Genomic DNA, 13,260 nt, shown 5'->3' with positions numbered 1-13,260 from the left:
TAGAACAAAAGGGGTCTCTCTGTTGATGAGCCTGAACAAACAACGCTGGCCCGTTCCTCATTTTCTGACTCCCAATGGTGACACCCTGAATGACACCACCCCACCCCCCTCCATGAGTGCAGTGCCCATCACACTTGAGTCAAATTCTCTCTCATCCCTGTCCTTCATACAGAGTTAGATTTGGTATGGTTTTTTATTGTTACTGTGGGTCAGTTTAGTTGCATAAAATGAGATTAAAGGGAGACATATCTGAAATGTCTTAGTGGGAAAAGGTGCAGTGATGGATTCAGCAGAGAGTGAGAGACTTGACTGTGTGGCAATGCTCTGAGCTGGGATTTGTAAGACACCCAGAGCTGGCTTTAGCAGCAGGAAACCCCAAAGCCTGTAAATAATCCACATGTGCAGACTGCACATAAAGACATCCAGTACTTAGCAGTTCCCTTATCACAGCGTGATAGCCCGGGGACATAAGAGACGCTCCTGCCTCTATTCACTAATATGGTGTGAAAGTAGATGCAGATAAAGTGCCTGTTGTTTATTGAGGAAGTTGTGTTAACAGAGGGAAGAGGGTGTGAACTTTGAACACATTTGAAATGGGGAATATAAAAGAGGATTGCACATGACAAGGATACGAAATTGCACCGGCTTTGTTGCTGATAAAAACCGTTGTCATGTGCTTTCGGGTGTTTTCTAATCAAAAGCACCTGGAGGGTTCACTCGCTGTGTGTGTGTGTGTGTGTGTGTGTGTGTGTGTGTGTGTGTGTGTGTGTGTGTGTGTGTGTGTGTGTGTGTGTGTGTGTGTGTGTGTGTGTGTGTGTGTGTGTGTGTGTGTGTGTGTGTGTGTGTGTGTGTGTGTGTGTGTGTGTGTGTGTGTGTGTGTGTGTGTGTGTGTGTGTGTGTGTGTGTGTGTGTACACTGTGGACCCACAAACAGTGAATATGGTGTGTGGATGTAGGCGTTTATCTTTGCAGTTTATTCCAATAAAATGGGTGGCTCCCAAATCAGCTCAGTTTACGATTATGAAAGTGGCTGCTGTAGTCTTGTATACTTTACACACAAGATGATGTAACCTTCACACATTCAATGTATGTATCAATATTCACAAATAAGGATTTCTGCTTCTTTTAGTTGTTATTTTTAAGTAAACTTACTCTCTATGCATTAAATGGATAGTTCTGATTTTATGAAGTGTGGTTGTATGAGGAACTTAACCACAGTCAGTGTATTACCTACTGTATATCTCAGTTGGCAAGCCTCCAGTTTGGAGAAGCAAGGAGTTAGTTAGGATTGGTTAGATTGTGTTATGGTGTGACTTTGGTAACCTAAGTAACAGCAAAGTCACACAATAGCATTTAAACTGGGATTGACTGGTTTCTTTTAGGTGACTAAAATACATCTTGATGCTACTTTTGCTGTCTCTGTCCACGGCAGTACATTTAGCTGACACGCCTGTCCTCATGCCTACTTCTGTAAACTGGGGGCGTGCCAACCACCTTCAAATGTAGGTAATACACTGACTATGGATAAGTACTTCATAAAACCCCACTTCAAAAAAGCTGATCCATCCCTTTAAAAAGGTATACAATATAATATGTATTAAATAAAAATATGATTCTGTGAAGTTGACCTTTTGACGATCAGTTTAACCTTATCTGTCACTTGATTTGGACTATTTTAGCACCTACACAACATGCTGTCTCCCTCTTCTCTTTGCTTAGGATGCTTTGTGTCTGTCATCAGTTTTCAGTGTATAGCTTTTGTCAGGAGCAGCTCTTACACTTACATGTCCATCAAGCATCCAGTACCTTTGAATGGAAGATCAAAAGAAGATAAATTCCAGTGGAGGAGGAGAGGTAGAGCTCTGAAATTGAGGAGTGGGTGCTGTGTAAACATCGCAGTGACAGTTCACAATAGGTTATTTTAGCCCAGCATTAGGCCTCTCAAAGGCATGCCAGCTCCAGTGGCCTTTTGACAATACAAACATGACAGCAACATTCCTAAACGTGGAGCCAACCTCACAACACATGTAGGTTCTCAGCCTGCTCGCCTTCATGTCTCGTTATATCCTGTACCAACAATTGCTGTTACTCATCTTGTATCTTTGGCTTTGAAAAGCAGCAATGTTATTTCAGTTAATTTTTCTTTGTCAAGAAGATCATTGACTATATTTCACATAATTATTGCCCCCACTTTAATTGGAAGAATAATTTAATGAAGCTGTTGACATGAATAGTAGGAAGCATAATGTGCCAGCAGTGTTGAAAAATACCATATTTTTTTAAGTGTTACTCCTCCACAGCTGAACACATGATGTTTACCTTAATGCAGTGATAATTATCCCATATTCATTTAACTTTTATAGGTCAAACTCAGGTGCCACCTGTGTTGGATTGCATGATTAATACTCTGCAAAACAACCTTACTTTGAGTATCATAATGGAATTATTTGCCCTATATTTATATCAGGACATAGTCATAAAAACATCAGTATTAGAATATGACTGTACTAAGGGTTGTCCCAATACCAGATTCTTAAACTTTGATACAACACCAGTATAAAAAATGATACTTGATACCTATTTTGATACCACGGGAAAACAGAAAAAAGTCCTAGGCAGTTTATTATTTTTTGTTTTTCAATAACAACCTGCACACAGTACTGGTACAGAAAATGTCAATGAACTGAACATATACCAACACATTTGCTTCAGTGTTTTTTTTGTATAGCTTCAGAATACTTTCGATACTATCGAATGTATAATTAACGGAAATTGTATTGTTTTATACTTATGGTATCGAAAAAGTATTGATAACATTTTCTGCTGAATATGAAGATGACAGTGGAGGAAGACTTCCCAGAAATGTATCTCTTCATCCATTACTGTCTGAATTTCCTATCATATCGGGCTGACTCAACTCTCTTTGTTCCAACACCCTCAGTTGTAAACCCAGACACATACACAGACACACACACACACATTTCACTGCATGTGTCATCAGTTACAGAGGAAAAGAAAACAGCCGACTTTGTTTACTCTTCAGTGTGACCGTAACACCACGCCTTGCCTTGGGCGTTGTGAATGATTCTGTTACTGTGTTTTTTGGTCTCTTGCATTTTCTCATGAACTATCATTGTTTCAATGTCTTAGTCATTCAATGTCTCTTTTTCAGTTTATGAGGCTTTAGTGGCTAAAAAAACACAACATCAACATTTCATTTATCATTGTAGATTATCAGACCAGCTAATTGAAATATAGAGTACCTAACCAAACATATATTAATATTATGAATACTGTTTTAAAAGCTGGTGACTTTGGTGACCTTGTTATAGTGATTTGATGCTGAAATATCTTATATTTATCTTCTATTTCTTTTGTTTCTTCTTTTTCTTTTACTGTGAATCAATGACATTATTACCAATTATTTACCTTTAATGAACTGATTAATTGTGTTTCATTAGGTAAAGACCTTAATAACATTTACCATTTTAAAACATTGCCTGTCTTTGATCATTAAGACGTTTCGTATTGTGATGAAAAAACATTATCATGCTCTGTATGACTGCTAGAGTCTTTGCGTTTTACGATTCCTTACGCATGCCAGTTAAATTCAGTTTCTGATTTTTTTCCTCCAGATTGAAAGTGGCTCTGAAACTAAATGCCTAAAATGGAAGCTGTTAATATTACATGTTATGTGTGGGAGTGAATTGTGTTCACATAGTTCTTAGTTTCAATTTGAACACTTTCTTTATGAGTATACTTGCTCGTAGGGCGGGGGGGTTCCCCTACACAAATTTCAAAGTGGGGGACAATTAGGCATGCAGAATGAGATACGTTGCTCCGGTGTCATTTATCTTTACATGAGAGCTCAGAGAAAGACAGAGAGAGGGGTAATTTACGCACTTTAAAGTTAAGCATGGTGAAATGCCAGCAGTGTGGCCTCTTTGTAGCCTGTGGTCGTATTTATGCCTCATGATGTCATCCGACAGCCGTGTGTTTGGGAGGGTCAACACATACACCCACACAGACCATCATACAGCTGTTGGCTCCAACCCCTAGCTGTATCGCGCCTCTCTGTCTTAAAGTATTGTCAGACTTTACTGGCACTAAGACCAATTCTCAAAGTTCTCTCTATCTCTTCATCCGTCCTCAGAGCTTTCTGTTTGCCCTCTCTCTGTAGATATCTTACTTTCACACAGGTTTCACTCACTTGTTCACACGTCGCTCTAACTTTTTCCTTCTCTTTTCTTCTGTTTCTCTCTCTCTCTCACTATCTTGTTAAACATTCCTTCATTTACTTTTACAATTTCTGAACTTCTCAAATAATTGAATGGAGAACTTGTAGATTGTCCATTTCTGAGATGAGCTTGGATGTGCCCTGACTGTTTGTTTAATTGTGGGAGCAATCGTCTGAGGAACATGGAAAGAATGAGGCCACTTATTTACCCAGATGGTTTACTGGTGGAGGTGTGAGGCTGGCCAGCTCACTGTGGGAACACAACGCTTGCTTTTCTTGGTATCGCTGACCGTTTTCAAGACCACTGTGTTTTTTTCCCCCCAGCTCTCTCCAGCTTTGTTTGCTCTGGATGGCATGTTTGATTATTTATCGTAAGGGAAAAGGGAGTAGCTGGAGCAATAAACATGTGACTGCACTGTATTTTGTTTTCCACTGAGAAGGCTGTGAAGCAGCCATAAAGCCTTTTATTTAGGGTGTTTGACTGGGCTAAAGGAGGATCAAAAGCGCTGACAGTGTCTGTGACTGTTTGTGGTTGCTGTGAGTAACTTATCAACAGATAAATATTTCTTCTGGATGGCTGCAGTTTACTTTTTTTTTTTGTCTTCTTTCTGTCTGTGAATTTGTTTTGACATCTGACATTGTTCCCGGTGTGTTTGTAGAGGGAGTCTTTATGCCAGCTTCAGATTTATGACTCTTAATCGGAGAGTATAAAAAGAGGGTCTGTAGTGTTTGTTTGTTATCTTTCAGAAGGCCAAGGGAATATTGTTGTAAGGAGATACATCTGCTCTGATAATAAGCATCAAAGTGTCCTCAAGAGACTTTTAGCATATCCACATCTATCATTTCTGCTAGACTGTTATATTTTATTTTATTTTTTATGTATTTCTCTTCATTAGGCTCTCCAAGTGGCTCGGCAGATACTCCTCCATCAGCAGCAACAGCAACAGCAGCAACAGCAACAGCAGCAGACCCAGTCACAGCAACTGCAGTCTCAACAAAACACTGGCCGCAAATCCCCCAAAACCAACGACAAGCAGCAGAGCCTACAGGTACTGTACATGTGGTGTAATTATCAGGCACTCTGGTATTTATTTATTTATGATTATCTCTGTTATTTGACTTTGCGGTTGAACAAAAAAAAAATGAACTTCTGCAACTCTCTGGAACACAATGTGCGAAAAAAAGTACAGCACAAGGTTGGGTCACAAACAGGAAATTAATATCGGCAGTGCAACATTTGCAGTTATGTATGCACACGCGTTGTGTGATTTAGCAGCACACACACATACACACACACACACATAAACATACACACACACACACCTACATACACACGCGCGCGCGCACGCACACACACACACACACACACACAAACACACACACCTAATCAACCATGTGTCTTCTAAATCTTGACATGGAACATTAGAAGCAGCAGCATATGGGAATGGGCCCAGTTGTGAAATTTATAGGCCAGAATTTTAGAAAAGTGTTGGTGTGGCCGGTTTAGATCACATGACCTCATCCAGAGTCATTCCAGTGTAGTAACACACATCAGCACGTGTGGCCGATCTGGACTTCTGCAGTGTAAAGGCCTTTCCTTATTAACTGCACTTAGTTTAGGAAGTGTACAGCTTGGTCAAAAGATGAAGCAAGTGTGGAAATGAGTGAGAAGAAAAGGGGGAAGTGAGAGAGCTTCATTCCTCCCACAGAGAAGAGAGTCCAGTCAGGCAGAGGAAACTCCTTGCTTTCCCTGTTTGCCTTTCATCACTTCATCTCTCTCACACACACACACACACACACACACACACACACACACACACACACACACACACACACACACACACACACACACACACACACACACACACACACACAGCAGAAATAAAAAAGAAGGTAGGTCCCTACCACCTGCAGCAGGAGGTGCTATAGAGCAGCCCATGAGTGGGGTGGGTGATCAAGGTGGAGGGCTTGGAGGTGAGGTAGAGAGAGGCAAGTAAGTGGTGGGAAAGTGTGAAGGTGGCGAGAGGTACAGAGGGGGTATGACGCTTATTTGAAATGCCTCTGTGATGCAAAGAAAAAAATATTTTATTTTTCATCTTTCTTCGTTCTGCTTGTAATATGAATGGCGCTGCATATCTGATGCAATATTTGCGTTAATTTCAGATCAGCTGCCTCAGAGATGTCTATCTTTGTTTGAACAAGGAGCTGTTGTTTGTGTCAGTGTGAAATTGCAAACGACTTCAGGGCATATTTGGTAATTAATACGGAGGCCCTGTTCTCTATGTGTGTATATATATAATATTTAATACCCTTACTATCCCATTGGGGGCCCTTTTTAATGAGCTATTGTAGCAGCTAGGTCTAATGTCAGGTTGTGAAAAAGCCTCTTTGTTGTGCAGATGTCTTCAGAATAGCTCCAGAGGATGAAATATGACTGTGATGACCTTTCAGTTGTGTGCATATTTGTCAGGATTCAAATAAGTTGAACGGATCAAACTAAACTGTTTCCCCAGCCTGGCAGGGAATTGTGCTGCAGAGGTCAACAAAGGGGACCACAACGGCAGATTCCAGCGTACAGCTAGTTGTTGGTACATAGTGAAGTACTAGACCATCTCCTGCAGACAAAGACAGAATTAAAATTCTAATTTATTAATGTATACAGAGAGCTTGGCCAAGCTGTCACTCAGCTATTGAAAAGAGAGTCGGGCCCTTTCCCCCGCTTCCTCTCCTCAACCCTCCCCTCCCCTCTCCTGCCCGGTTCTTGTAAAAAGAACGCAGGGTTGCAGTAGTATCTAACTAACACCGTAAATTGCCTGCTCTCTTATGTTGTATGTTACATGTTGCAGGGTTGAAACTGCGTTTATGAAAAGCCACAGGTCCAGACAAGTGTTTGTTTATCTCTGAATTACATATTCTGCTAATTAAACACAAGCCAGCCACATACACAGTTTAAAGCCAAGCATTCATACATAAACATCAGTTAGAGGATGTATTACATTTGGTTTTTTTTTAATGTTGTTGTTTTTTTTCTGGTGGTGAGATTTGTCTTGTTTTCTCTCTGTTCTCACATTGTCTTTCTCTCTCATAAACCCATTTTGTGAAAAAGGGTAGCGGTTAGAGTCTCATCTCACTTCCTCTTTTAAGAACAAACCCCTGCCTAGAAGAGCCCCCTTCACACAGAACATTCACTATCTCCATCACACAGCCTGGATAATGATTCTCTGTTGTGCTGGACTAGGTCATCAAAAGACATGATCCAACAATTATGAGGCTGTGTAGTAAGCTGACACCCCATAAAAGCACCTGATCTGCAGACGGGGCTCCATTCATCTCAGTGGTCTTCCCATTAGGCACGAGGAGATGTGCAGAGAGACTTTTACTCATTTGGAGATGTGACTCACTTTCCAATTCATTCGTATTCAAGTCAAAAATAATGAAGCATGGTATATACAGAACATCTGAAAAAAATGACCTGCACACAGTAGTAAAGGGGGAAAAATATGAGTCAAACAAGCCTCAGGATCCTTGATCAGCATTAAATGGCTCTTTGGTTTTATATCTCCAACAGCACAACCCCCCCCCCCCCCCCCCCACACACACACACACACACACACACACACACACACACACACATCCTCGTCCCTACACCACCCACTCAAGCCTGTGGATGAAGATGCCTCCACTGTATATTCAGCAGCCTAGAGGCGCTTTAATCAGACTTGATATACAAACAGCTGCTATGCTGGCTGGAAAGCAGCTAAGTATACTTGACTGGTCAAAAGCCAGTAAATTACATTGACTGAATGACACCTGTGATTAAAAGAATCCATGCCGCTTTTACCTTTTGCGCTTCACACCTACAGTGGCACAACGACGAGAGCCGGCAACTCCCACCCCGCTAATTACCATTATCAGTGAAATGGTAGGGTTTGACTCATTAGTTCCATGTGCATTTAATTAGAGGCAGGCTGAAATTGGATTTAACTTATTACTTTTTCATGGATCACTTTCTTGTCATCACTTCAAATTGGATTGCAGCCCCAGGTAACTAATTATGCCAGCCGCAGGATCAGGAGTGGAGAAATAGGTAATTAGGAACAACACTGTCGGACCCTCGCTAATAGTCCAACAGCACCGAGGTGGGAGGAGGGGGAAATTGAAGCGCGTTTGTTGTGTTGCTTGCGAGCCTGGCTGGTTAACTACACCTCATTGCAAGAGATCCTAGGTAGGTATCTACCTCCTACAGAGGATTATGTGGCATTCAGCTGGGCTGAAGATGTTGTGTCAACATGGTGTCTTTGCTATCAGTGTAATGCCTAGATTATGCTTTCTACCCACCCAGGATTGTGCCTGAGATTGGCCTTCATTAATTATGTCTCTGGGACAGTGTGAGGTATGGCCAGCAGCCAGATGAAGTTCCCTGTGTGAATGCTGCTTGATTGACTGGTTTCTGTCTGCTGTACGTCTGCACTGATTCTAATAAGAATACATGAGTGACCAGATTCAGAGCGGATAGTCCAGGTATAGAGAAGGGTATAGGAAAACGATAACATCACTTTACATACCATTGAGAGTGTTGATGTTTCATTTTAAAGTGAAAAGCTTCTTTGTTAAGAAGCAAAAAGATCTACCATTTGAGTTTCTTTGTATTTATATTTATTGTAATTATTTGATGGCCTTTTGTTTTTAAATGAGAAACAATATTCACTGTTCTCTGATAAATATTGCATTAAACATTTTCATGATGTCAAAGGTGCATTACTTGTTATTCTTTGGACACAGAAAAAGTACTGATAATGTTTCAAAACCATGCCAGCAGACAATTTTCTTATCTGTACTATTACCAGTTAATGCCACGATCACGATCGACACTTCTTTCTTCTGCTTTTCTTTTTCTTACTTCCTCCTTTATCTCTCTCTCTCTCTCTCTCTCTCTCTCTCTCTCTCTCTCTCTCTCTCTCTCTCTCTCTCTCTCTCTCTCTCTCTCTCTCTCCTCTCTCTCTCTCTCTCTCTCTCCTTGTCTCTCTCTGTTTTCCACACCACAGCATACAGCCTCACACAGGGCATCTTCAGGTCAGAAGATAATGTCTTTTCAGTTTACAGGATGAAAGCCTTTAAGTTGTAGAGCGCCCCTCCAATGCCCTCCTTCCCCACGTTTGCTCTTTACATCCTTCATTTGTGGTCTGTTGGGGGGAAGCGTGATGTGACACAATCCAGGGGCCAAGCCTCTGTCTGACAGGACGGGGAGAAGCCTCCGGGTCTCTTTCTCTCCCCTCTCCTACTGTTTTTTGCAGTAGGCCCATGGCATTGTCCCTGACACATGTATACCACAGCGCTCCAATCTGTAAGTCATTAGAGCACTAGGCTGAAGCCTGTCAGCTGGAGCTCAGCCAGCGCTGCAGGGCGATCTGAGGCAGCATTTCGTGGTGTTCCTGCAGCCCAGTCAGCCAGTGGCCCAAAGTGGCACGGCAGTAATGTTCTGGGTTAGTTTCTGTGGGAGAGATTCTCTCTACACAAGGTAGACCGACAACAGTAGTGTATTTTTATAATGTTAATATACATTGAAAGAAAAACAAGAAAGAAAAAAGAAGTGCAGAGAGACAAGAAAGATGGCACTCTCTTAAAACACATATTAAAGCATTGACCAATTCTTATTGATTCACTTAACGACTGTTTTAAACTTGCCAGGATTAACTGGCCCATTAATGTTCAAGTGTCTGTCGCACAGAGCAGGAGAGCCATAGAAACTCTCCGTGCTGACCTAAAGATTAGTTTGTCATTTTGGGAAATACACTTATTTACTTTCTAGAGATAGATTAAAAGATTGATACCACTCTCAAGTCTATACGGTAAATATGTAGCAACTGCCAGTTGCCAGTTAGCTTAGCAGAAAGACTGTAAGCAGGGGGAAAGTGACTGCAAACTACAACCTGTTCTTTTTACACTTTACGTAGTGGGTGTTTGTACGGATTAAACAAATGTTGTTTAACATTTTATATAGTGAGCTTTAGAGGATATGGTTGGTGGATTTTGTTAATTTTGGACAGAAGCAGGCTTGCTGTTTCCCTCTGTCTCCAGTGTTTTTTCATTAAACTTCTGCCTTTATGCACACCAGAGGATTTTCAAATCTTAACAAATTCTAAAAACCACAGACATACCAACAGATTTAACTCATATTTTAATTGCAAGAATGCACAAACCAGACGATTCAGTCAAGATGCAGGACCACACTCTTGGCATTCTCCTAAATGATTTCTGAGTGGTAAATCCAGGGAGTTGGGATTTCACAGAAACTGGCAGTCTGTTGTCATCAGATGGTTGCACTTGTATGTGCTATTTTTGCACCAAAACCAAAAATGGATGAAGTCATGGCTGGCCGTACTGTTGCCATAATTACACAACCTTCTCTTCTTTAGCTACTGTCCACCTGGCTCAGGGGACAAAAGCCATGTTTCTGTTCTTCACAAGTATGCAACATCGGGTTGGTCACCACTACCGTCACCTCGCTCTCATTAGCTATAGAGCTCAACAGCGTGGTTCCAGAAGTGAAAGTCCCATTCATTTTCTGCATCAGGATTTTGATTATTAGCCATAGTGTCTTAAACATCAAATGTACCATAAACTATGAGATTGTGAAACAATAGTTTATACTCCTGTAGAAGCTAGCTAGTAAATAAATGGGGGAAAATCGCTTTCGGAACCGGAGCAGTTTGAAAAGGTTTCTAATATTTCATTACTGTTCCTTTCACACTACAGGATTTCAAGTCAAATCAGGTAGCCTCAGATCCAGTCGGTAACATTAATATTATGTCTCTAAACCCCTCTACAAGATCATTTGGGCGGGAACACCTCTGTGATTATCAGAAGGGGCAAAACAGACCCAAAATCTGCCCAATTATCCTCCAGGGTGGAGCCAGCATAAGATAACCGTCTGCTGGCTTTAGCATCAAATTTAGCATAGCTCGGTAAAAACTCTTCCTCTAAGAGTTAGTTGCCATCAATATTTTACGGAATACTGTTCAGAATAGCTCTCCTTTCACTCTGAAGTGTCTCCAACAGTAAAATCCTTAAATTCATCAGTGTGTGTGTGTGTGTGTGTGTGTGTGTGTGTGTGTGTGTGTGTGTGTGTGTGTGTGTGTGGGTGTGGGTGTGGGTGTGGGTGTGCGCGTGCGCGTGCGTGTTCGTGCGATCCTCCAAAGGAGTTCATCTCTTTGTGTTTGTGAAAAGTCTCAAGGTGATGCTGTAATGAAAATCTCATTTTGACGCATGCGTTGCTTTGAGGTGATCCAATCTGTCAGGAATGATCAGGACAACACAGCAGCCAGTGCTCACGTGGAACCCCAGATTCAGGCCGTCTCTTTTGCTGCTTGTTTTCCTTGTCATATTGTAAAAATGTATTATGTGTACTGTATAGATTAGAACCAGGTTTGGGATAATCCTGTCAGAATGAAGTCATCTGTCCCAATTTCATTCAGCCAAGCAGAAACTGGGGGGGGGGGGGGGGGGGTGTAGGGGGCTGTGTTAGGAGCTCTCTCCCAGCCAAGACGATGACTGTCGAATTGACTCCAGTCACAGTGCTGGGAGCCACTTACCATTTTCAGGACCCTCTTTTCATTTGAGGCCTGATGTTTCCCTTCAAGCAGTGAACCCTTTCACCCCTCCGCCCCACTCAGTCATCCACCCAGATACACACACACATTCCCCCTTAAAATTTGTTGCATCTTTGTGTCATCCTCTGGCACTATATCTTGATGACAAGCGTGTGTTGTTTGAAGTGATTCACATGCCCTTTGCGGAGGGGTGGAAGGATGGATGGATGCACAGTCAACCATAGCATTAATAAACACTAACAGCTATGCAAGGTGTAAAAGTAAGTAAGCATCAAATCACAGTGCAGTTTCTGTTCGGGTGTCGTCGCACACTTTTGACAGTTGTTGCGATTCTCTGATTCCATTTTCACTTTTTGTCAAGAGGAGGAAAGAGACATATTGTCTCGCTCAGACAGCATGAGATAGAGACAGAGACAGAAGGGCCTTCAGCTACTTGAGGACATCTTTTGGAGTTGTGTTTTATGTTTGTGTTGGACACAGTAAACCATCACAGTGCTCAGCCTCGTCATCTACGCTGGGATGTAGTTGTAACATTTCATTTTAAAGGTCCCATCTTATGCTCTTCTTCATGTTTATGCTTGTATTTTGGGGATTCTACTAGAACATATTTATGTGCTTTAATGTTACATTATATTCTGGAGGCTGTCTGCCTGAATATACCTATATTCACCCTCTGTCTGAAATGCTCCGTTTTAGCTCCTGTCTCTTTAAGCTCTCCTCATGAAAAAGCTCTGTTGATTGGTCAGTGTTTCCAGGGTCTTCTGCATCTGTCATTGCAGCAGGGTAATGACTGTAACAGCACTTTAACTGCACTTTCATCCGACGTATACATAGTATAGTTGTGGCATCACTGCAGTTCAGAAGTCCTGACGGCTCGTTTAAAGGCACAGTTTCTGAATACAGGCTCTGTGTATTTGTTTGTGGATTGAGTGTTTTGATACTTTTACAGTATTTAATTACATTAAAAAAAATACATGGGTATCTCCCTTTTCACAATATGGGACCTTTCATGTTAGGCTTATTGGTTAAAAGAGATTCGTTCATTACCTCCCTAATGATTCCCGGGGAAACAGGACATGCTAAAAATGCAGTTTAATAACACCACAGAAAAGGTTATCTAAACAGTCCATCATCATGGCAAGCAGTGGTGTACATGTAGTGTTTGTCCTACATTGAGAGCGTTAAAAAGTGATGACAAGAGCCACCCACGTGACAAAGATGCCCTATACTCTGCTTGATTGAGTGTTATGATGAAAAAATAATGTCATATGTGTGCATCAAAGCCTAAAAATTATAACATGACTACAATAACAGGTGCTTTATAGAAACTTATTTGTGGCTTCAGATCTAGTGGTCAAGTTATTTTTATATCTCCACAGCCACCACAGAATCATTGTTTTTGGATTATTTAAAT

At 41.4% G+C, this 13,260-nt stretch overlaps 1 protein-coding gene across 4 annotated transcripts in view; it reads left to right on the top strand.

Moving 5' to 3' along the window:
* foxp1b (forkhead box P1b) overlaps nucleotides 1-13,260 on the top strand; it is a 170,573-nt gene that overhangs the window by 108,824 nt on the left and 48,489 nt on the right. For all 4 annotated transcript variants that reach the window (XM_083938877.1, XM_083938875.1, XM_083938876.1 and 1 more), the window contains exon 6: nucleotides 5,133-5,285. In XM_083938877.1, the coding sequence (XP_083795003.1) occupies nucleotides 5,133-5,285 (153 nt within the window). The remainder of the gene's footprint in view (nucleotides 1-5,132; nucleotides 5,286-13,260) is intronic.

This window comes from Echiichthys vipera (assembly GCF_963691815.1).
Source record: "Echiichthys vipera genome assembly, chromosome: X".
Classification (NCBI taxonomy): Eukaryota; Metazoa; Chordata; class Actinopteri; order Perciformes; family Trachinidae; genus Echiichthys; species Echiichthys vipera.
Note: the sequence above shows the minus strand (reverse complement) of the source record. Positions and strands in the feature narration are given on the sequence as shown.